The 24011-nt window shown below is 44.7% G+C and overlaps 1 protein-coding gene across 2 annotated transcripts in view; it reads left to right on the top strand.

Moving 5' to 3' along the window:
* The window catches only part of LARS1 (leucyl-tRNA synthetase 1), a 65820-nt gene extending 44554 nt beyond the window's left edge, over positions 1-21266 (top strand). For both annotated transcript variants that reach the window (XM_056116681.1, XM_056116680.1), the window contains exons 26-32: positions 221-361; positions 1040-1150; positions 5172-5282; positions 8586-8690; positions 10211-10306; positions 14477-14609; positions 20876-21266. In XM_056116681.1, the coding sequence (XP_055972656.1) occupies positions 221-361; positions 1040-1150; positions 5172-5282; positions 8586-8690; positions 10211-10306; positions 14477-14609; positions 20876-21081 (903 nt within the window). In that variant the 3' untranslated portion in view covers positions 21082-21266. The remainder of the gene's footprint in view (positions 1-220; positions 362-1039; positions 1151-5171; positions 5283-8585; positions 8691-10210; positions 10307-14476; positions 14610-20875) is intronic.
* Positions 21267-24011: the final 2745 nt, after the last annotated feature.

The following is a 24011-nucleotide window of genomic DNA, read 5'->3' as shown; positions in this document are numbered from 1 at the left end:
ATTAATACTCTCTTCAAATGGATGCTAATTATGAATGTAGAGTCAGACTTCACAGCTTGAATTCTAGGGAACATGAGATCAGGGACTGTGGGAAGTGTGTTATGTGTAGTCAGGTTCAGGCGTGGAGCTGGCACTTACAGATGGCAGCCGGGGTGTGGAACTGCAGCCCAGAGTCATGAAATAGATGTCTAATCTCCTCGGGCCTTTTTGTGTATGTCAGTCGGACTCCATTATGAATGCTTCGTGGCCTGTGGCGGGTCCTGTGGATGAAGCCTTGATACGTTCCTCACAGTACCTCATGGAAGTGGCTCATGACCTTCGGCTGCGACTCAAGAACTATATGATGCCAGCCAAAGGAAAGGTAAAGTCATATGTTTTGTTTTTTGTTTTTTTCTTTTTCAATTTTAAACATTTTAAAAACATTCCTGGGCACAGAGAGATAGTATAGTGGGGAAGACCCTCACCTTCCTCTGATTTGATCCCTGGTACCCCCAGATGATTCCCTGAATTCACCCAGGAGCGATGCCTGAGCACAGAGCCGGAAGTAAACCCCGAGCATGGTCAGGTGTGCCTAAGCCACCATCTCTTCAAAAAACGGTTATTCCTAACAAGTACCCAAGGAGATGGAAACAAAGAACATGAGGTCTCATCTTCAGTAGGAAATGGGCCACTGTGGGGGCTGGGACATTGGACAGGGAGGGAAGCGTTCAGCCAAGAGAAGGTGGCAAACCCAGTCATGAAAAATGTTTCAATTTTATGGTGACTAAATTAGAAAAAAAAAAGCCAACAAAAAATTAAAACAAACTGGAACAGGCCAATCCTTAAAAGTTATTGGTCTATTGCAAAGCATAATGCCCAAAATGGGGGTGGGGGTGGGGGAGGAAAGAGAGAGAGAGAGAGAGAGAGCGCATGCCTGCCATACAGATGTTCTGATGAATGCAGTGTGATAGGCGGTGGTGCTGTAAATTGAGGGGAAACTCTTTTCATTCTGGGTTTCTAGAAGTGATCGTGTATCTTCACCTTGCTTTTTGCTCTACAGAAGACGGACAAGCAGCCTCCTCAGAAGCCTTCACACTGCACCATCTACGTGGCAAAGAACTATCCGTCTTGGCAACATGTCACTCTGTCAGTGCTCCGGAAGCACTTTGAGGTGATGCTCTCAGGAGACTTCACTCCTCTGTTGTTGTGTCCTGTCCAATTTGTTTTTTCCATATTTATTTATTTATTTGGTTTTGGGGCCCATACCCGGTGGTGCTCAGGTCTTACTCCTGATGGGGTGCTGGGGATCGAACCTGGGCTGGCCATGTGCCAAGCAAACGGCCCTACCCGCTGTACTATCATGGTGGCCCCTGTACTGTGCCTTTTTTTGGGGGGGACAGTATCTGGGAGGAGAAAGGTAGGAGCTTTGTTTGAGTTTCTTCTAAGATTGGCGTATCTCTTGTTTTCCTTAGTGGCCCTGAAGTGGGCACCGAGAAAACTGCTATTTTGCCTTTGTTTCTGAAATTTTTATACACACATACACAATCTGGTTGCATGCAATTACGTGTGTGGGACTTTTTCATACATTGGTTAAAATTATAAAGCAGAAGAACTACATATGCCTCTCAAATTTGTTGTGACTTAAAACACTGGTATTCATAAAATCTAAACCTATTATACCTTAATATGTTTGAAAAAATGTGAAGCTTGACTCCTGTATAATTAAAAAAAATATTAATTCCTCATAGAAATGGGAAGCTCAGTTTTTCTTTTTCTTTTTTTTTTTTTGACTGTCAGGTAGCTATTAAATATGGTAATTATATGTAAAGGAAACTTCAGATTAGTTCTAGGTTTTCTTAAAGAAAAAAGTTCAACTGTCTTTTCCCTTTCACACTTAAAATATGGAAATAGACCAAAGCAAATACCCTACGTGTACTATTGGTGCTCCATCCCCTCCTTTTGAACCTTTTCATGTGGATAGCAACTTCCTCTTTGGATTGTGTGTGATGGAAATAGAAAAGGTAGCCAATGGAATCTTGCAAATTTGGGCACTGCTGGTTTGGGTGGGCAGGCAGATAAATTTGTGCCTCAGTGGATTATATATTCAGACTAGCATTTTCTTCCTCTACCCCTCCCTCTATGATTCCACCCCCACTACTTCCTTTCTTCCTTTTTTATTGAGGTAGCAAGATTTATAATACTGTTAAGGGAAGTTTCATGCATACCCACATCCTCTGCCAGAGTTCTCTTTCCTTCCCTTGTGTCCCTCAGACTCTTCCCATCCAACCCTCCTCACCCTAGGTAATATCAGTTTTTTTTTGTTTTATTTTTATTTTATTTTATTTTTGCTCTTTGGGTTACACCTGGCAATGCTCAGGGATTACCCCTGGTCTGCACTCAGGCATCACTACTGGCGGTGCTGGGGGTCCCTCGAGGATGCCAGGCTCTGGCCCTGGTCATATGTCGTTTCTCTGGACCAGTTCTCCACATATCAACATTTTTGGGGAAACAGTGGAATAACTAAATATAGTATGTAATGTCCCAGATATTTAAAAAATATATACCACCACTGTTCTTTTAGAAGTTCTATTTTTACTTAGCCTTCACTGACGAGATATTATGTGGTTTCAGGTCAACATTGTCATATGTTGTTATTTAGGATAATCATTTCCTTTTAAAGTTTTCCCTTTACCTGAAAGAACCGACCAGTACTAGTTTAGGAGATGAGAAGATGATGGCCCGAGGGCCAGGGCATGTGCTTTTCCTGTGGAGGGCTCAAGTTTCTTGCCTGGAGGGACACAATCTCTGGAGCCCAGAAGGGCGTGACCCAACCCCTGGACCTCAGACCCCCCTCACCAGCTTTGCTTTAAAATGGGCACTCGTGGAGGGATGGGTATTTGATCATTGTATAATTGAAACCCAAGCACAAAAATTTGTAAGTCTACAACTGAACCTCCTGGTGTCTCACTAATAAAAATTAAAAAAGAAAAAAATAAATAAAATCAAGAGTGGGGGGCCAGAAAGATAGTACAGCGGGTAGGGCATTTTCCTTGCACGCAGCCAACCTGAGTTCGATCTCTGGCATCCCATCTGGTCCTCTGAGCACTGCCAGGAGTAATTCCTGAGTGCAAAGCCAGGAGTAACCTCTGAGCATCGCTGGGTATTACCCAAAAGCAAAAGAAAAAAACAACAAAAACCAAGATTGATTTGGGGGTCACACCCATTAAGTGCTCACTGTGCTCGTATGGGGTCCAAGTCAGCAGCATGCCAGGCACCTGCCCTGCCCACTCTGCTCTTGCTCTGATGCCCAGATTGATTCTTCACTTTCCGGGAGAGCCGCTGCATGACTGTGTGGTGCAGGTGCTGTCTCTGGCCCCTGCGTCAGCCCTCTCTGAGATCCGTTTCCTCTCCTCTCCTGTCCTCTTCCCTTTGTTTAAAGCAGATCCCTGGGGCTCCATCCAGGGTCCTGGCCTTCCATGTGCTGAGCCCCCCCCCCCCAGGTTCCATCCCCAGCTCTGTGCAAACAAACTGCACCCCAAAAGTCCACAGCACTAAAATCTTCACATCACTGAAGATTAGAATTGAAAGCGAATGGATTCTTGGGTATCTTATGAAATGCTACTTTTCTTTTGGATTCTTTCTTATGCTTGACTCCAGTATGTGTGTGTGTGTGTGTGTGTGTGTGTGTGTGTGATATTTTTGTGTCACATCCAGTTGTGCTGAGGGCTTACTCCTGACTCTGCTCCTAGGAATCACTTCCAGTAGCCTCCAGGGACCATGTGTGGTCCTGGGAATTGGACGCATGCAAGGCAAAGCCTTACTGCTGAACTGTTTCTGTCTCTCTCTCTGTGTCTCTGTCTCTGTCTCTCTCTTCCTCTCTCCCTCTCTTCTTCTCCCCGTCTTTCTCCTTTTCTCCCTCTCCCTCTTTATCTCTCTCTCTCCTCCCGCCCCCGTCCCTGGATTCTTTATCCATGTGTGGTAAACAGAGGGAAGAGAATTCAAATGTAGACATAATCAACACTGTGTGATAGTTTAAAAATTGCTTTGGGCCTCCTGGGCTGTGCTCTCGGCCTGGCTGCCTCAGTGAGCCCTGGGGGTGGACTCTGGGACCTCTTTGAGCATCTCTCTGGTCCTCGTCTTATTCCTTTGATGGTGGTGGTGGGGTAATGACTAATGGAATAAAATGCTTCAAAAATTATTATTATTATTACTATTCTTTTGTGGTGCCAGGGATTAATCCAGGGTCTCACACATACAAGGCAAGTACTTTACTGCTGTGCTATAGCTCTGACCCCTTGAAATATTTTATTTATTTATTTATTATTTTTTACCTTTTTGAGTCACACGCAGTGGTGCTCAGGGGTTATTCCTGGCTCTGCACTCAGGAGTTACTCCTGGTGGTGCTTGGGGAACCATATGGGATGCTGGGGATCGAACATAGGTTGGCTGCAGGCAAGAAAAATGCCCTCCCCACTGTACTATTGTTTCTGCCCCTCTTAACTGATTCTTACCTGATGCAAACACCCCAGAGGTGCAGGTATGATGTGGAAAAGTTGAATAATTGCTTTTTTCCTTTACCCTAAATATGTAGTGTGAATAGTAGTCAGCCTTCTGGTTTTTTTGGGGGGTCCACACTCAGGGGTCGATACTCAGAGGTTATACCTGGCTCTGCACTCAGGAATTACTCCTGGCGGTGCTTCGGGGATCATGTGGGATGCCGGCGATCGAACCCAGGTTGGCTGCGTGCAAGGCAGACACCCTACTCGCTGTGCTATCTCTCCAGCCCCGCCTGTTTTGCCTGTTTTGTCTTTTACCTTTCACATGTCATGGCGCTCAGGAGGGGCTGCATATTCTTTTCTTGCTGTTCTCTGGAACTTCTGGGGACCTCAATTCTATGACTGATCTATTCCATGGCAGGTCTGCTGTCTTGAAATATATATGGAATATATACGTGTGTGTGTGTAAATGTTTATCATTTTCAATTATTTTTCCCCTTTTTTGGGTCACAGCTGGCGATGCACAGGGGTTACTCCTGGCTTATGCACTCAGGAATTAACTCCTGGCAGTGTTTGGGGGACTATATAGGATGTTGAGAATCGAACCCGGGTCTGCCACATGCAAGGCAAATACCCTACCTGCTGTGCTATTGCTCCAGCCCCTCTTGACTCTTTTTATTTATTTTGTTTTTTTAGACCAACAATGGAAAATTGCCTGATAACAAAGTCATTGCTAGTGAACTAGGCAATTTACCAGAATTGAAGAAATACATGAAGAAAGTGATGCCTTTTGTTGCCATGATTAAGGTAAGCTGTGACCTTGGTTAACAATGCTAACCATGGGACCGTAGAGCTAATTGGGGACTGGGAGCTTGCCTTGCTGGCAGCCAACCCGGGTTCTGTTCCCCAAACTGCACATGGCCTCTTGCACCCTGCCAGAGGTGATCTCTGAGTGAGCCCTGAGCACAGCCAGGGGTGGCCCCAGAAACAGCCAGCAACCAACCAAACAAGAAAAAGAAAAAGTACAGTACAGGGAAGGGAAAACTGGGTCCAGACTTCCCTAAGAAATTGCTAGAAATATCACTTACAACTCCAGGGAGGCAACTTAGAGGATATTCCCCCAACCAGAAAAACAACCAAAATTTAAAAAGCCACTCTAGACAGACCCAAAGAACTACTCTTGGCCAATGGTTCTGGAAAACAAGCTATCATATTTGGGGGATGCTTACAGAATTGTCAATACATGAAAATACGTACTATGGAGGGTATGTGGCTGACCCAGGTTCGATCCCCAATGTCACATATGGTTTCCTGATCGTAGACTTTGGGGTCAGACAAATTCTGGTCCAAATCCTTTCACTTCTAGTTATGAGGCTTTGACAAACCACCTAAATTCTCTGAGTCACAGTTTTCTCATCTATCAGATGAGAAAGTCCTACCTTTAGGAATGCCTGAAGAGTAAATGTAATATTTAACACAAAACAGCTCAAGTAGTTGACCCAGTTAAAAAATTTTTTAAATGTGAATATGTTACAACTTAACCTATGGAAACCACTTAGTGATTCATTTGATGCTTTAATACTCAAATGTTTTTCCTGCAGATGTTTGATGGAGATCAAAACTCTTAGCTTTTCGTATACTGGAGAAAATTGTATTCTTTAGAATAGCCTTTTAATTCTCTCAGATCAGTCAACTATCAGAGTACTATGGTGTTTGCAGTTTTAGAAATAATTTAAAATCCTGGTGGCAGTCACTAATCAAGTGAGAATGTCTGCTGTGCAGACCTACCAGTGCTTCCTTTAACCCACTGATGCCACTGGCCGAAATGCCAGGCCCATTGTCAATGTGTGCATTCCAGAAAATACTCTCTTGTTGATTGTAAAGATAGTCTTGATGTTCTGCTTTAACAGAATCCAGTGAAACTGTTTTGAAATAAAGTTCCAAACTATTAGATTTAAGAATTGACTTTTGAAAAATCTAATGTTAGGGGCTGGAGTGATAGTACAGCGAGTAGGGCATTTGCCTTGCATGTGGCCAACCTGGGTTTGATCCCCAGCATCCTATAGGGTCCCTGAGCATCGCTGGGTGTGACCCAAAAAACCAAAAGCCATAAAAACAACAACAACAAAAAAAACAACTAATGTTAGATGAAACAGTATTGTATTTTTCTTTCTCTTTTTTCTTTTTGATTTTTTTTGGGCCACGCCCAGTGGTGATCAGGGCTTGCTCCTGGCTCTGTGCTCAGAGATCGCTTGGGGTGGGCTTGGGGGACCACACAGATTTGTGAGGATCGAACCCAGCTGGCTCCCAAAGGCACAGACCCAGCCTGCGGTGTTGTCACTCTGGCCCCAGTTTTTCAATCGTATTTGTGATTTGCCATCCAAAATTAGTGGCTTGAACTGTTGAAAGTGCTCAGTAAATCTGGGAATAAGAAAATGTCTTGCTAGCACTTTTTTATGGGAAGAGAAGCAACTTTGAAGGGAAGTGGAGGCAGTGAGTATTGTAATCATGTCGGCACATTCATATAAGCGCTGCCTACGCATTACAGACTGTCGATATAGTGCATATGAAATTAAATTCTGGAGTTGTTTTCTTCTTTTTTTTTTCCCTTTTGGTTTTGTTTTGGGGCCACACCTGGCAATGCTCAGGGGCTACTCCTGGCTCTGTACTCAGGAATTACTTCTGAGCATGCTTGGGGGACTGTATGGGATGCTGAGAATCGAACCTTTTTTTGGCTGTGTACAAAATGCCCTACCTGCTAGACTGTCGCTCCAGGTCCTGAACTTGAATTCTGTAGGTTGCATATTTTTTTGTTGGTTTGTTAGTTTTTCTTTTGGGCCCATACCTGGCTCTGTTTGGGGCTTATTCCTGACGCTAGGGATTGAACCCAGGTCGGTTGCATGCAAGGCAAGCATCCTACCCACTGTGTTATCTTTCTGGCCCCATTATGGTGCATTTTGAATATTGAGTATTTCTTAATTTTTAAGAAAATTAAGACTAAAGAATTGCTGCTTTTGTTTGGGGGAGGCACACTTGACAGTGCTCAGGCTTCTCTCAGGAGGTTGCACTTTGGTTCTTGGGGGGCTATCAGGTCCTGGGGGACCCTGAAGTGCTGGGCTTCTTACATGCAAATCTCTCTGGCCCCTAAGCAGTCCTTTTTTGGTATAGTACTGGCATATATCTGAGTTTGGTATATATCTGGTTTATATCTGAGTACTAACACAGTTTGACATTAAAAAATTTATTTTTTTAAAAGAAGAATATTTTTGGGGGGGATCAGAGCAATAATACAGTGAATAGGGCAATTGCCTTGCACACAGCTGTCCCAGGTTCAATCCCTGGCGTACCATATGGTCCCCTTCGAGCTTTTCCTGGGTTTGGTTCCAAATGAGAAAAAAAAAAAAAACATTTAATTTTTTGTGGTCCTGGGGATTGCTTCCAGTGTGAGGAAACTCTAGTACTGAGCCACATCTTTGGCCTATGATTTCTTAGCAATGTGCCCCAACCACGCCTGTATTTGGACCCCCAAGTGTTTGGGGGGACCATGGGGATATCTCAAAGCGCTGGAACACATGCCTGGTATAGCCCGATTAGACCCCTGGCATCACCTATGAGGCTTGCCATAGGGAGGCTTGCCCAATTTTGTTTTTAAATTTATAGAAATATGTTCAGAAAGTATTTGTTTTGTTATAAATTATTCTTTGAAATATTTCTAAAGTTGTAGCTCGGTAAGTTAAAATGTGTTCTCTAATAAGCCCACATTTGTTTGATTCCTTGTCAAAAGCAGATTGTTTGGGTTTGCATATTAAGTCCGACTAAATAGAAAATGATAAAACTACGTTTATTTTATAAGTCTGAGAACCTTGTTCTTTCAGTCTTTTCAGTGCTGCCGTAATATTACCGTGATTTAAATGATAATTACCCTGAGCGAGTAATTTCATTAACAAGCAAACAGAGATAAAACCATGTAGCCAAGCTTTTCCTCTGACTGTTCAAATTTGAAGATTTTTATCAATTGGGAGAAGAATGATTTGCTTTAGAGAAAATAAAAATTTTTTTCCATCATATTCTTAATGTGTTTTTGTTTTTCCAAACCATTTGGGCTACTAGGAAAATCTGGAGAAAATGGGACCTCGGGTTCTGGATTTACAACTAGAATTTGATGAACAGGCTGTCCTTATGGAGAATATCGTCTACCTGACCAATTCCCTCGAGGTAAAAAGGGGCTGTGGGTTATGTTGACAATTACACATGCAGCATAGGCTTCACCTATATAATAAACGAAATCTAGTTCTTTTGTTTGATAATGGAACTTTGAAGAAAGTTTAGTGCCTTTCCAAAATACATCAGCCAAAATTTCTTTGAAGCAAAGGGAAGGGCTGGGCGTAGAATGAATTGCAGGCAGATAAGGTGATCTTTCCTCTTCAGTTCACTCTGTGTGCAAAGAAGTAACCATATCTTACTGACTCCACTCGCCCCCACCTTCGAGAGAGACATCGTTAAAAAAAAAGGTGGATGATCTTATAATCGAGTGCTTTCAGAACGTCTGATATTAATACAGAGTGCTCTGAATTGCTGTTCCCCCTTCTGACCCCGTATTCTTAGAATGGGATCAGTTAAAACCCTCATTCATGATACATTATCAGCTGTCCTTTAAAAACAGAGAGTGAGGGGCTGGGGAGGATAGTTCAGCACGATGGCTTTGCATGCTGCAGCCCCAGATTCCACCCTCAACACCACGTGTTCCAGCTCCGCTTCCCTCTGAGCACTGTGGGGGCGACCGCCAGCACTGAGGCGGGGGTTGCACTGACCCAGGACCACCGGGGTGGCTCCGAAACCAAAATCAAAAAGAATGAATGACATCATCCGTATCCATGGACCTGCTACCACCTGTGGGAACTGCGACACTGCCAACGGCTCTGCTCTCTCTGAGTCTGCGCGCCCCCTTCTCTCTTGCTGCAGCCTCAGATTCTAAAAGGCCAATTCTAAAAGTTCTTTCTCTGAGACAACTTAGGTAGAAGAAAAGATAATTTACGGTAGAAATTTGTGTCGGGAGGGGGTTTCCAACCAGAGTTCCGATGCTAATGAAGACACTAAGAGTTAATGCAGGTATAAGGATATGAATTAAAAAAATAAAGTAAAAATAAGAATATGAATATTATTTTATGAAATATGGGAATAGGGGAAAGCTATTTGTAAATCATTTATGTAATGTAGTTATAACTGAGTTAGTGATTTAATACATTAAAAGTAGACATTTTAGATCTGTATTTCTAAATGTTCATATCAATTTTCAGGTTAAAACATCTTGGATCTTTTCACTGGTTCTCTGTGGATACCTCTATATTTAGGTCATATTATGTTGGAGACATGTAATCTGCCCGTTTCTGGGTTTTTCCAATTGTGTAAATGAAAAAAATTTTGTTCTGAAATGATGAATTTCTGAGTTTTATACTGATTTGCATTTTCTTCTCCAGTGGGTAGACGCTGTACTTCATTTTAGGAGATGGCAAACGTGACTATATGAATATGCAGTGTCTGAGACCTCTAAGATGTGTGTTGTGTAAATTGATTACAGATTTAACTTAATGTTTATATGGGAAAGAATAAAATAGCACAGACCATTTCTTGTCAAGTGTCAAACCTCGTTTACTCTTTGGCAAGATGAGGCAATGATTAATTTCAGTCATATTAAGTGAGACTAACAACTTTCTCATTTTTTCCCCTCTATTTAGCTTGAACACATAGAGGTCAAGTTTGCCTCCGAAGCAGAAGATAAAGTCAGGGAAGATTGCTGTCCTGGAAAGCCACTTAATGTTTTCAGAACGGAAGTAGGTTCAAGGACTTATTGTGATTCAGAGCTGGAAGAGACTTTAGCTCCATTGCATGGAGCCCCCCCTCCTTTTTTGGGAGGGGCGGGTTTTCTTCCTTTTTTTAGTTTCCTCCCTCCCTCCCTCCCTCCCTCCCTCCCTCCCTCCCTTCCTTCCTTCCTTCCTTCCTTCCTTCCTTCCTTCCTTCCTTCCTTCCTTCCTTCCTAACTCCTTCCTTCCTCTCTTCCTCCTTAACTCCTTCCTTCCTTCCTTCCTTCCTTCCTTCCTTCCTTCCTTCCTTCCTTCCTTCTTAACTCCTTCCTTCCTCTCTTCCTCCCTAACTCCTTCCTTCCTTCCTTCCTTCCTTCCTTCCTTCCTTCCTCCTCCCTCCCTCTTTCCTTCCTTCCTTCCTTCCTTCCTTCCTTCCTCCTTCCTTCCTCCTCCCTCCCTCCCTCCCTCCCTTCCTTCCTTCCTTCCTTCCTTCTTTCCTAACTCCTTCCTTCCTTCCTTCCTTCCTAACTCCTTCCTTCCTTCCTTCCTTCCTTCCTTCCTTCCTTCCTAACTCCTTCCTTCCTTCCTTCCTTCCTTCCTTCCTTCCTTCCTTCCTTCCTAACTCCTTCCTTCCTTCCTTCCTTCCTTCCTTCCTTCCTTCCTTCCTTCCTTCCTTCTTCTTCTTCTTCTTCTTCTTCCTTCCTTCCTTCCTTCCTTCCTTCCTTCCTTCCTTCTTCCCTCCCTCCCTCCCTTCCTTCCTTTCCTCCCTCCATTGTTGCCCTCCTTACTTCATCCTTCTTTTCCTCCCTCCTCTCCTTCTCTCCTTCCCTCCTGTTCTCCGAAGCTGTTCCTGGCTCTGTGCTCAGGAGTGGTTCCTGGTAGTGCTTTGGGGGATCGTTTATGGTACCAGGAGATTTGAATTGGCGTTGGTTGTTTGCAAGGCAACTGCTTTGCCTCACCTACTATCTCTCTGGCCCTTAAATACATCATTTTAAACACAGAAGGAAGAAAGACCTAGAGAAATTAAGTGATTAGTTTAATTTTGTTTTCTTTTGGATTTTGGGCTATGCACAGTGCTTCTCAGGGCTCTGCATCTGTGCTCAGGTTCGCTCCTGGCAGTGCTTTTTGGGCGCCGTCTGTCTCTATGCCCAGGTTCTGTCCTGGCAGTGCTCTCAGGCGCCATGTCTGGTGCTGGGGATTGGCCACACGCAGGCAGCTCCTTCCCTGCCGTACTGTCTCTAGCCCAGAATTACTGCTTTACTGCATACCACATAATTTAAAACATGCTAGATCGAGGCACCTCTCTATACTGTTCTGCTTTGAGTGGCATCAAATATTATTTGTGAGATTTAAAAATAAAAATAGAGCAATAGTACATGGGGTAGGACATTTGTGAGCAGCTGGCCTGGGTTCAGTCCCTGGCATTCCATATGGTTTCCAAAGACAGCTAGGAGTGACCTCTTAGCACAGAGCCAGAAATGACCTCTGAGCACCATTGGGTGTGGCCCCAAACAAAAACAAATGAAAAATAGGGGCCTGAGAGTTTACAGGGTTCAGCACTTGCCTGGCATGTGACAGGACCCAGGTTTTTTTTTTTTGTATTAAAAACACTGTGATTTACAGAGTTGTTCATTATACAGTTGTTTCAGGCATGTAGTGTTCCATCACCACCAGTGTGACCTTCCCTCCACCAATGTCCCCATTTTGCCTCCCAATCCCAACCTGCCCTCTTAGGCACAGAACATACTAACTTTATATTGCTGATTCCAACAAAACTTTAAGAAATGGCAAATAGAATGATCAGAGAGAATAAATCAGTAAGAGTCAGTTGAGGATTACGATAGGATTTTGAGCTATGTGAATAAGAAAATTGAAACCATTTACTACAGTATAATAAAATGCTTATTCTGCTGACCCAGGTTTGATCCCAGAGACTGCCTCCCAAAGCAGGAGTGACTCCTGAGCACAGAGCCAGGAATGTGCTCAGAGCACTGCCAGGTGTGACCCTGAGATTAGGAATCCGGCTCGCCTGGAAAGCTGGCTGAGCTGTGGGCCGTGTTCTGAGCACGCTTGGCCACTCCGGGCCACTCTGGAGTGGTCTCGAGGGAATTCTTGAGCATCACTGGCTAGATCCCTCTTAAAGAAAGAAAAACAAGAATAAAAATATGATTTCAGATTTTGGTTTTTATTAAAATATATAAAAATATAAAAAATATAGTGGTAATAAAAAATAAAGGGTTTTTTTTTGGTTTGTTTGCTTTTTTTTGTTTTTTTTTGGTCAAACCCATGCCCTACAGTGCCTGGGGGCCTTCCCTGCTGTTCTCTCTCTCTCAGCCCCCAGATTGGGCATTTTATGTTACGCTGGAATTGTTTATTTTTCTCATATTTTTATCACTGGTAAAGATTTGCCATTGTAGGAGATTGTATTTATTTGTTTTCAAAGAACTCATGGATAATTTTCAGGGTACAGTTGTGAGGGTTTGTGAAGTGCCCTACTTTTCTTAGCACACAGGACTTAGAGATATCCTGTTTACTTTTACCACATTTAGGGTCTGGAGTGATAGACCGTGGGTAGGGCGCTTGCCTTCCATGCAACTGACCGGGATTCGATCCCTGACACCCCATGTGGTCCCCTAGCCACTGCCGTGACTGATCCCTGAGCACAGAGTCAGGAGTAAACCCCGAGCACATCCAGGGGTGGCCTATAAACTAGGGGGAAAAATAAGTACCACATGTAGTTGAACGTAAAAGTTTTAGAGGAGAACACACGTTTTCAGTGTTTCGAAGAGAGTAAAAATTTTAATTGTGATTATGAATGAGACCTGAATTTGTCATCATGTACTGAATACTCACTCCTTAGGATATGGTGGCTTTAAAGTGCAGTCATCTAGGCCATGGAAATAGTTCCATAAACTTGTGTTTCCTATTCCGATGTTTTATTTCAAGCCACTTTCAGACATCCTACTAAGTTCCTATGGCTTTAAATCTAATCAGTTGACTCTTTTGCACTGAAAATATCGAGTGGGGTTTTCGGCTCTAGGTGGCTTTGTGACCCTGGGCTACTTTGTTTATCTTTCTGGTTCTCAGCAGAGAGAGAGAGAGATGGGAGAGGGGGGAGAGAGAGAGGGAGAGAGAGGGAGAGGGAGGGGGAGAATGGAGAGTGCTTTGGAAAGGGGACAGAGAGGTGATAAATCAAGATAAAGGAACAAGATAAAAGGATGTGTGGTGAAGGGGGGGTTGGATCTGTAACGCTCAACTTACTATAATATACACACAGGAGTGCCTGCTTGTGGTCCCCTGAGCATTGCCGAGTGGCACGGTGCCTCCCGTGGCGCTGGCAGAGACCCTGTAGGAACAAAGGGTACGAGAATAGTGTCTGATACAGTCCTTGGTGAAATGCCTGGCACATAGAAATTCAGCCATTAGGGGTTGGAGCGATAGTACAGTGGGGAGGGCACTTGCCTTGCACGTGGCCAACCCGGATTTGGACCCTGGCATCCACAAATGGTCCCCTGAACCCCACTAGGAGTGATCCCTGATTAGAGAGTCAGGAGTCATCCTCTAGGACCTCCAGGTGTGACTCCCAACACCAAAAGAATAAGTGCATTTAGTCATTGATGGGCTGGAGCGATAGCACAGCGGGTAGGGCGTTTGCCTTGCATGCAGCCAACATGGCCGACCTGAGTTCGATTCCTCCACCCCTCTCGAGAGCCCGGCAAGCTGCCGACAGTATCTCGCCTGCACGGCAAAGCCTGGCAAGCTACCCGTGACATATTCGATATGCCAAACACAGTAACAGCAAAGTCTCACAATGGAGATGTTACTGGGCCTGCTCAAGAAAATCGATGAACAACAGGAGGACAGTGACAGTGACAGTCGTTGATAGTAGCTGTAGAAAAAATATGACTATTGTTACTATCTGTTATTAATATTGATAGTCTAGTCATTTTCACCTTGCTCTTGGTCCTAAACATGAGCTCTGTTTTTCTTTTTCTGAGTTTGAATTTACATTGGTTTGGATAAAATCAAACCATACTTCAAGCTGCTTTTCTTTGGGCGTTGGGAATGGAGCCCTGGTGGGCGAGGCCACTGCTTAGGGCAGAGTCCCGCCTCCCCTGCTCTCTGCTGGCGTTCTCTGGCACACCCTCTTGGCAGAGATTCCTCTCCCTCCCTCTCACATCTCCTTTCTCTGCTTTCCAGCCTGGCGTGTCCGTGTCCCTAGTGAATCCCCAGCCATCCAATGGTCACTTCTCAACCAGAATTGAAATCAGGCAAGGAGATAACCGTGATTCCATCATCAGGCGTTTGATGAAAATGGACCGGGGAATCAAAGGTAGGTGACTCGGCTCCCGGAAGTGCGTGTGGCAGAAACTTGTAGGTGGGTGAGCTCTGAGTGTGGGGAGTTGTGGGTGGGCAGCTTGTGACTTGGTCACCTGTCACTTAGACTCTGAACCTTTTTTTTAAATTATTATTATTAATTTCTATTAAAAACACTATGATTTACAAAGTTGTTCATTATACAGTTGTTCCAGGCATTTAGTGTTCCAACACCACCTGTGTGGCCTTCCCTCCATCAATACCCCCAGTTTCCCTCCCAACCCCAACCTGCCCCCCACTTAGGCACACTTACTTTATATGGCTTATTCCAACGAAACTTTAAGAACCAGCAAATAAAACGATTAGAAAAATAAATCAATAAGGGCCTATTATGGATTGCTATGTGATTTTGACTTACGTAAATAGGAAAATTAAAACCATTTAATCCAATATAATAGAATGCCTATTCTCATTCACATGTATATGTTTCCAGCTCCGGAATCTAAAGTATATTACACCAAATTTTTGTTTTATACTTGGATATTGTTATGGTAATGATCATGTCTCACCTGTCATTAATAAAACTTTTTTTTTTAACTTTTTTATTGAATCACTGTGATAGACCATTACAAAACTGTTCATGATTGGATTTCACTCATACAGTATTCCAACACCCATCCCTCCACCAGTGTACATTTCCCAGCACCAGTGTCCCCAGGTTCCCTCCCATCACCCCCCACGAATAAAACTTTTATAGCAATTCTGTGTTAATCTATTTTGGAGTTCACATGGAGTAGGTAAGGCCTACTTATATAAATTTTCCCCTTACAGTAACTTTTTATAAACACTGTGGTTTACAAAGTTGTTCATGATGATTTGTGCCAGGCATTCAGTCAAGCTGGAATTAAATTTTTAACTGGCTTTGGGGTGTGTGCGTGACTGCTGGGACTTCCGGAGTTGGGGTTCAGATATTTTCACTTCCAAATTAACTTTCAGATATTTTCACTTCCAAATTAACTTTCTCTTAAATAATGTGCCTTTGGGCAAAATATGTAAATAATCTTATTTTTGCTTTTTGGGTCACACCTGGCGATGCTCAGGGGCTACTCCTGGCTCTGCAATTAGGAATTACTCCTGGCGATGCTCAGGGGACCATATGGGATGCTGGGAATCCAACCCGGGTCGGCTGCGTGCAAGGCAAACGCCCTACCCTCTGTGCTATTGCTCCAGCCCCCAATAATCTTAATTTCTATTTTGTTTATTTTGGGGCCACACCTGACAGTGCTCGTGAGTGACTCCTGGCCTCCTGGTGGTGCTCAGGGGACCGTATTAGATGCCGTGTGCAAAACAAGTGTCCTACCCACTGTACTATTGCTCCGGTCCCAACCTAAATTTCTCGTCAAGAATAAGCTTAGGTTGTATATGATTAGTGTGATTAGGTTTAGTATAATTTGGAACTTTTAAATTTTCATTTAGCCAGTTGTAAATTGAGCTGTGTGAAGGAAGTAAGTGTATGTCTGTATTCTCCTTCCTACCGCCCCCCCCCCAATTATGGAAACATTAATGTTGCAATTCTCTACTTTACATTATCTCTTACTTCTTGGTGGCAGCCAAGAACTGATTGGGCCACATTTCATCAGTAGAACATTTTTTGGAAACCTGGCCTAATTCATGGAACTGCTATTCAAGGTGATAATGTTTTATTAACAGAGAACTTAAAGTAGCCCTTTACCTGCACGGGAGTCGAGTGGCTGAGCTCAGGCGCTGCGTGAGGGAGGCCAGGTCTCTTCCCTGGCGCTGCATGGTGCCCTGAGCCCTGCCAGGAGTGACCTCCAAGCACCTGGGTGCAGCCCACCAGCGCTGCCAGGTGTGGTCCCCAAACACAAACAAGTCAGACCCAAACGAAAACTCAGCCCTTCCTGCCACGTATTTTTCACCACAAAAAGATGTTTTTATTTTCTGTTCTCTTGAAGTTGCTTATCTACCTCCTGTGGTGTATTATGAGGCCACCATGTCTAATATCTGAAAGAGGAAAGTGTTTGCCCACCATGTCCAAAGGGCCTGGGGCAAGCTGGCGGGAAAGGGGGGACCAGATGTTGTGAAGGAGCAGGGGACTGAGCTAGAACAGTATGTAATGCTCTAAGGAGGGGCAGCTGTGATGCCGATCACATTTGCAGTCGAGGACAAGGTGCGATTGTTTCTAGCTGTTGGTCCGCAGGGATCAGAAAGTTTGCATTAGACCTCCAGCTGTCCTCATGAGACTGAGGGGAAAGGTGTAGATTAGTAGCCACAGGTAGACCTTGTTTTCTTTCTGTGCCAGGAGTGTATGAGGGCTCAGGCTTTGATTGTTTAGGGATATTTTAAGAAATTGTGGAGCCGGAACAATAGCACAGCGGGTAGTGCATTTGTTTTGCACGTGGCCACCCCGAGTTTGATCCCCGGCGTCCCATATGGTCCCCCCAACACCACCAGGAGTAATTCCTGAGCATCTCTGGGTGTGACCCAAAGAGCAAAAAAAAAAAAAAAAAAGCAATGTGTTAACACAGAGGCCAGATTAAGGCCCCTGGAAGCGGCTACAGAATTTAAGATAAATGGAATGGGGGCTGGAGAGAGAGTAGAGCACGTGGGGTCCTCGCCTTGCCCCTCTGTGCACCAACACCCCAGCTGGTCCCCCAAACCTGCCAGGAGTGAGGCCTGAGCACAGCGCCAGGGAATGAGTGGTGCTTTCTCCAAACCAAAAAGATAAAAACAATTTCCAGGCCACAGAGAGCAGACAATTTCGAATTACGAACACACAGGAAGATATTTTGTGATCCTCCATTGTTTGTACCAATTATATTCTGTCATGAGACGAGGGGAGAAGGCAGCTGGAATAGAGAAGGAATCACTAACAAAATGATGGCTTGAGGAACTGGTCGGGATGGAAGATGTGTGAAGAAAGTTGATAAAGGACCAAACATGAAAACCTCTCAGTGTCTGTATTGCAAACCATAATGCCCGAAAGTAGAGAGAGAGCATGGGGAATATTGTCTGCCATGGAGGCAGAGGGAGGGTGGGAAAGGGGGGGTATACTGGAGATATTGATAGTAGGGAACATGCACTGGTGTAGGGATGGGTTTTTGACCATTGTGTGATTATAAACCAAATATGAAAGCTTGTAACTATCTCACGGTGATTCAATAAAATTAAAAAATAAATGATAAATCAAAGAACAAAAAAAAAGAGAAAGAACTCATACTCAAAGAATAAATCTGACAGCTTGTTAAGAAATAGTTGTTTGCGAGTGTTAGTATGAAGCTGAGGCAGTGCAGAGTTCATTCTGATTTTGTTTTCTCATGTTCATTTTGGGGACGGCTACACCCTGCAGTGCTCAGCGCTTCCTCCCGGTGGTGCAGGGACTATATGTGCGACTTGGGATCGAGCCCAGGTCGGCCGTGTGCAAGGCAAGCGCCTCAGCCACTGTACAGCCTCTCCAGCCCCTAAAGTGTATTCTGCACAGTTAAACCTGCCTCCTGTTACATGTCCTGGGATAGAGCACTAAATTTTTTTTTTTTTTTTTTGCTTTTTGGGTCGCGCCTGGCATTACAAAGGGTTTATTCCTGGCTCATGCACTCAGGAATTACTCCTGGCGGTGCTCAGGGGACCATATGGGATACTGAGAATCGAACCCGGTTCAGTCGCATGCAAGGCATAGCTGTGCTATCGCTCTGGCCCCAAGTGCTAAGTTCTTTAGGATCCACTGAAATCTGTTCCCCATCTCTTGTCTTTACTCATGGAGCCTCTCACTGGCCTAATTCTTGCATCCTTTGGCACGCCAGCTGTGAATAATATTGCTGTAAAGTGCTTTGAATTGGTGCGGGTGCGGGGCTGCTGTGAATTTTAGAGGATGGAAATGTTAGGAGGAGTTCCAATTGAAATTCCTCCGGTGTCTGCAGAAACCCTCTAACCTTGAGACTTCTTCTGAAAGCCCTCAGGGGGCTTTGGTGGGGGTGGGCTTAGAATATTGGATCTGAGACGGGAAAGGAGGGAAATTAATCACACGTGCCTCAGTCTGCTTCCTGCGATAGCCGGCAGGCCGCTAATTAGTGCCGATTATATGGAGGTGGATGATAAGTTCAGGGGGAACGGGCTAAAACGATCCCCCCCCACCAAAGGCCAGATTGGATGATAATGCCCTGAAATCACTCACTGCCGTGCCCCATGCGAACTCATAACTCGAAGGCGAAAGGCTTCATTGCACATTATCCACCCTTAGAGACCCGAGATCAGGCACATGCGCTTATTTCCGCAAAGTGCCTGAAATCTGGTCTAGTTGCAGACCTAAATTTCAATACTTTTGATGCCGAGAGAGGTGTGGGGTAAGAAAAGCTAGTAAAGCCACTGAGAAAGTCCCCAGAATGTCTTGGCAGTAACGAGCAACCTGATGAACTGTCAAAGCAAAGGCGTTTTGTTACTTAGAAGCTTAACTGTTAAGGGCTTCTTTGAAATGGTGGGATTCAGTATTGCCTGGCATGATGGGGATGGTCTGGGAAGGTATGAGAGGAGGTGGGGTGAGAGGAGAGCGATAGAGAGAGACAGAGACAGATGGAGAGAGACAGCGAGAGAGACAGAGGAAGAGAGACAGATAGATGGGAAGACAGACACAAACACACACACACACACAACTGTAGTAGACCCTGTAGACCCCGAGGCAGGGTTTGCCTTCATGCTCGGCACAGGCAACTTCTCTGTAAACCTCAAGGTCTGCACCCTAAATTCCGAGCTCTTTGGTCTTTGTGGGGGCCCTCCCGGCCGAGCCGCCCTCTGCACCTACGTCGCCTCTCACCTTACCCCACTCAGGCTCAGCCTTGTCCTCTGGAGGCGACAGCAGGGGGTCGGCAGCTCACGGACCGTCCAGTGGCCTGCTTAGGAAGGACTAGGGAGGGAGTCGGAGCGTCACCTCTATTCCTGTGGCAGAGCCACACTGGGATTCGTTCATACTGATGCCAGCGCTGCGATTTGTGTCAGTGAAACCACGTTCAAGTGTGAGCCACTGGTGACATGGGCCAGTGTCTGCGTGTTAGGGGCCATAAACCCACAATGAGCATTTGCTGCCACTTACGGTATTTTCCTATCAGATAAAATAAAGCCATTTGATGTTAGGAAGTCTGGGAATTGCTGGAATTTTATTGTTGTTGTTGTTTTGGGGCACCCCCGGCAGTGCTCAGATTTCTGGTGGTACTTGGGAAACCAGCTGGCGACGGGGATTAAACCTGGGTCAGCCGCATGCAAGGCGAATGCCTGAGTTACCACACTACCTCTCTGGCCCCAGGCTCAAATAAATTAATTTTTGAGCTCAGTTGTTGGATAGATATGTTCGTGGGACAAATATTCCCCAGTGGGAGGAGCCCGCCCTCCCCCTCCCACTCCATCTCTCCTTGTCTCTCATCTCCTTGTTAATACACACAATTTCATTCTTTGAGCAAAACAAGGAACTGATAGTGCTATTTCTTTTAGAGTAGTAATTTTTTCTCTGAAAGTATCTTTCAAAAAAAAAAAACGCTGCAACTCTTTCATTTTATTTATTTATTTTCTTTGTATCATTTCTTTGATAATGCTCAGGGCTTACTCCTGTCTCTGTCCTCAGTGATCACTCCTGGCAGTGCTCGGGGATCATATAGGATCCTGGGGATCAAGTTCGGGTCAGCCACATGCAGGACAAGCATCCTACCTGCTGTACTCATTCTCTGGCTCCAACTCTTGAGTTTTCGTGTATTCTGGGAAGAAAGAAGTTTTAGACTTTTTATTTTTTAATATTCTGAATAATGGTTTATTGAAGTACATCAAAAGTGATATGGGGCTGGAGAGATAGTGTAGTGAGTAAGGCACGTGCCTTACATGAGGCCCACACAGGTTTGAATCCTGGCACCTTTGTGGTCTCTGGTCATGAGTGACCCTTGATCACAGCAGAGAATGATCCCCAACACCCTGACCCCGTCACCCCGCAAAAAGTGATTTGAGATATCATAAGAGATAATCCTTAACCATGAAGCAGTCGTTCCTCTGGGCTCCTGACGTCAGCAGACGTGTCCTACAAAAGCAGTCAGGATCTTTGATCTGGAAAAAGGCTGAGAGCAGACCAAAGTCTGTGGAATTTAGCTTTGCTTTGGGAGATTAGGTTCCACTGAGTGTCCGGATGAAGTTCATACACTCCAGTGTTTTTGGGACAAGAGTGCCTGAACTTGGGCCCAGGTTGGAGGGACTGCCCGCGTCACTTCTCACGGGTCGTCTCTTTCTTGGCAGACCTCTCCAAAGTGAAGCTGATGCGGTTCGATGACCCCCTGTTGGGGCCGAGGCGAGTTCCTGTCCTGGGGAACGAGCACGCAGAGAAGACACCCATCACGGAGCACGCGGTCTTCCACGTGGACCTCCCGAGCAAGAAAGTCCACCTCACAGAGAACGGCCTGCGGGCAGATATCGGGGACACCATTGTCTACCTGGTTCTCTAATGGTGGCCTCGGGGAGGGTTGTTCTTGTTCCTGACCATGCAGCCACTGTGACGGTGCCTCAGTGGGGATCGAGACCCTTAGTGGAGACTTCAGTGGATTTCCTTCCTAACCATCAATTTCTGCATGTCATTCGAATAATCCTAGGTAGTCTGGGATTCTGGGCCTAATAAATATTTTTTTCCTTCTCGGAGTTTCTAAGAGAAATAGTTTTTGTGTCCTGCTTGCATTTTCTTCTTTCACACATCACTGCTGTTTGCCCAGAAGCTTCTCATTTCTTTGGATCAACACAAACATATCCAGAAGCTGCTTTTATGAGGTGTATATTATACCAGCAGTTCTCAGCTGGGGGCTATTTGGTCCCCATCAGACACTCAGGTAATCCAGGCACACAGGTGGGGTCACTGTGCAAGATTAGAGGGCAACCGGCGCTACAGGGTAGGATGCCCAGGAAGGAACAAGCTTACAAGAAACCCTTGGAAAAAGGTTGAGAAATAATTGCTTTATACCACTTGTTAAGGGTAAAGGAGTTTCTAACCACTTTTTAGATCTTACTCAGTATAGTACTAGCTGTATTCTGTAAAAGGAAAACACTAATTAAATAGAAAATTTTGCCTTTAAAAATTTGGTGAGGTTGTGGTTGGAGAGATAGTACAGCAGGTAAAGAGCTTGCCTTGCGTGTGGCCAACTTGGTTCAATCCCTGGCATTACGCTATAGTGTTCCCTGAGCCCTGCCAGTATTGACCACTGGTGTGGCCCCAAAACCAAGTAAAAGAACAAATGAGACTCTTTCAACTTGACTATATACTCCCCAAATGCATTCAAAATACATACCATTTTGTAAACAAGCAATAAGTCTAATACTTTTTTGTCTGTTTTTATTTTTTTGCTCTGTTTTTATTTTTTATGTGGTGCCAGGGTAGGCCAAATGAAAGGCATGAGTCTTACCCACTGTGCTGACTTTCCAGCCCTAGTTCCTTAGGTGTATATTCAATTAACCAGCAGTACTTTTACAAGATTATTATCAGTTTATTTTATCTGCACAAAAATTGGGAAAGAGGATTTTCCCCTCTAGAAGTCGGCATTTGTCAAATTTTTCTTGAGTCCCGTTGTGTTACAAGATCATGCTGTTGTACTGCAAATGAATTACTTGATTCTTGCTGGAATGTCTTTTGAAATGTCTGTGCTCCCTGTCTTCATATGAGAAAAAAAAATAGTATTACCTGGCAGAGGCAGGGAATACTGTTAGTATGGGAATAGACTGATCCAGATGACCTTAGGCAATCTGAATTTCAACTTCCTGGTCATAGAAAGATTTTTATTGAAGTTTTGTTTTCTTTTTGGATCACATCCAGTGATGCACAGGGATTACCCCTGGCTCTGCACTCAGGATTTACTCCTGTCAGTGCTGGGGGACCATATGGAATCCTAGGAATCAAAACCAGGTTGGCTGTGTGCAAGGCAAATGCCCTACCCGCTGTGCTATTGAGCTTCTTGATTTGTTCTCTGCAAGTTGAGCCTATTAGGCCAAGATGAATGCTTTATCATAGATTCCGTCAAACAAATCATTGATGTTGGGACTGAAAGCTCCCTTGGAGATCTCTAAGTGCATCATTATTTATCAGGGTTGAGGGCAGTAGAGCATAGGGTCAGGGCAGAGGCTGAGAAGAGTGGAAGGTCTGATTTCGAGTCCTTCCATTCGCTTCTCGGGTGATCTTGGTCAATTACTCAGCCTCAGTATCTTCATCTAGACCCGGCTGTATAAACTTTGTCTGCTGTTGACTGGGAAATACAGCATCAGTGAGCACTGACAGAAACGCTTAGGGTTCATGATGCTGTTGGTTTTGAATTAATTTTTGGTCATTGCATGTTTGGAAACCTTTTCCAGATTTTTCATCCCCATCATCTTTAAGTTATGTGAACCCATGTGGAATCACTGTTGAAGCAGTGAGGATTTTGATAATGGAGAACGTACCTCATGGTGTACTTGGTTTCTGGGCTCACTGGGAGGTATTTACATGGAGCAGGAAGTGCCCTGCCTGGCAGGTACTGAGCCTTAGGTCAGTGTGAGGATGATAATTTTGAATCATAACAGTAATGCTGATAAGAATATGTCAGGGTGTATTGGCTGCCACTTAAGTCTCTAATTATGTCCTTTTTGTTGGTTCCTTTGGGGCAACTGTTATGTGGTTTGTCCATCTTTAAGATTCTTCTTTAAGATTTCAGCCTGTCTGTGTCCCCCAATCAAGTGACCTTCTCTGGTGCCCAGGCACAAACCTACTTAGATTTAGTTTAGGCAAATTAAACTGTGTGTGCTTGGCAGAGAAGAGCAAGATCAACAGCCTCCTCACCCCGCCCCATCCCCCCCCCCCCCCCCACCAACTAAGGAAAGTCAATTAAAGGACTCATTTTCCCATCTGTTCAATGGCCCTTTAACCGGCTCCCTCCGAGTAAGTAGTTGGGATTCATGGGTCCTCTGTGCCCTCGGATGCACCCGGGTGCCTCTCAGAACGAGCGAAGATGCTCTTCAGAGCTGGGATGTGGCTCCGTGGGAGAGTGTATGCTTCTCATATGTGGGGCCCTGACTCTGGGCAAAAGGACTTTTGGACATGGAGTCCTCTAAGCATAAACCGACTTCACCTCACACTCAACTGAAGAAGCAGCACTCAGTTGAAAGGCTGAAGAAAACGGATGTCACATTGGGTTTATTTATTTTGGGGGTCACACCTGGTGGTACTCAGAGCTACACTTGGCATGTTGCTCAGGAACATTCCTAGCAGGGCACAGGGAACCATATGGGATGCTGAGGATTGAACCTGGGTCTACTGCATGCAAGGCAAGTGCACTACCCACTGTACTATCTTTCTGGCCCCCTGGAAATCATCTTTGAGATGGATTCCAATAGGCCCCCTGAGCTGAGAGGCATTTCAGCC

The sequence above is a fragment of the Sorex fumeus genome, unplaced genomic scaffold (assembly GCF_029834395.1).
Source record: "Sorex fumeus unplaced genomic scaffold, SorFum_2.1 ptg000033l, whole genome shotgun sequence".
Classification (NCBI taxonomy): Eukaryota; Metazoa; Chordata; class Mammalia; order Eulipotyphla; family Soricidae; genus Sorex; species Sorex fumeus.
Note: the sequence above shows the minus strand (reverse complement) of the source record. Positions and strands in the feature narration are given on the sequence as shown.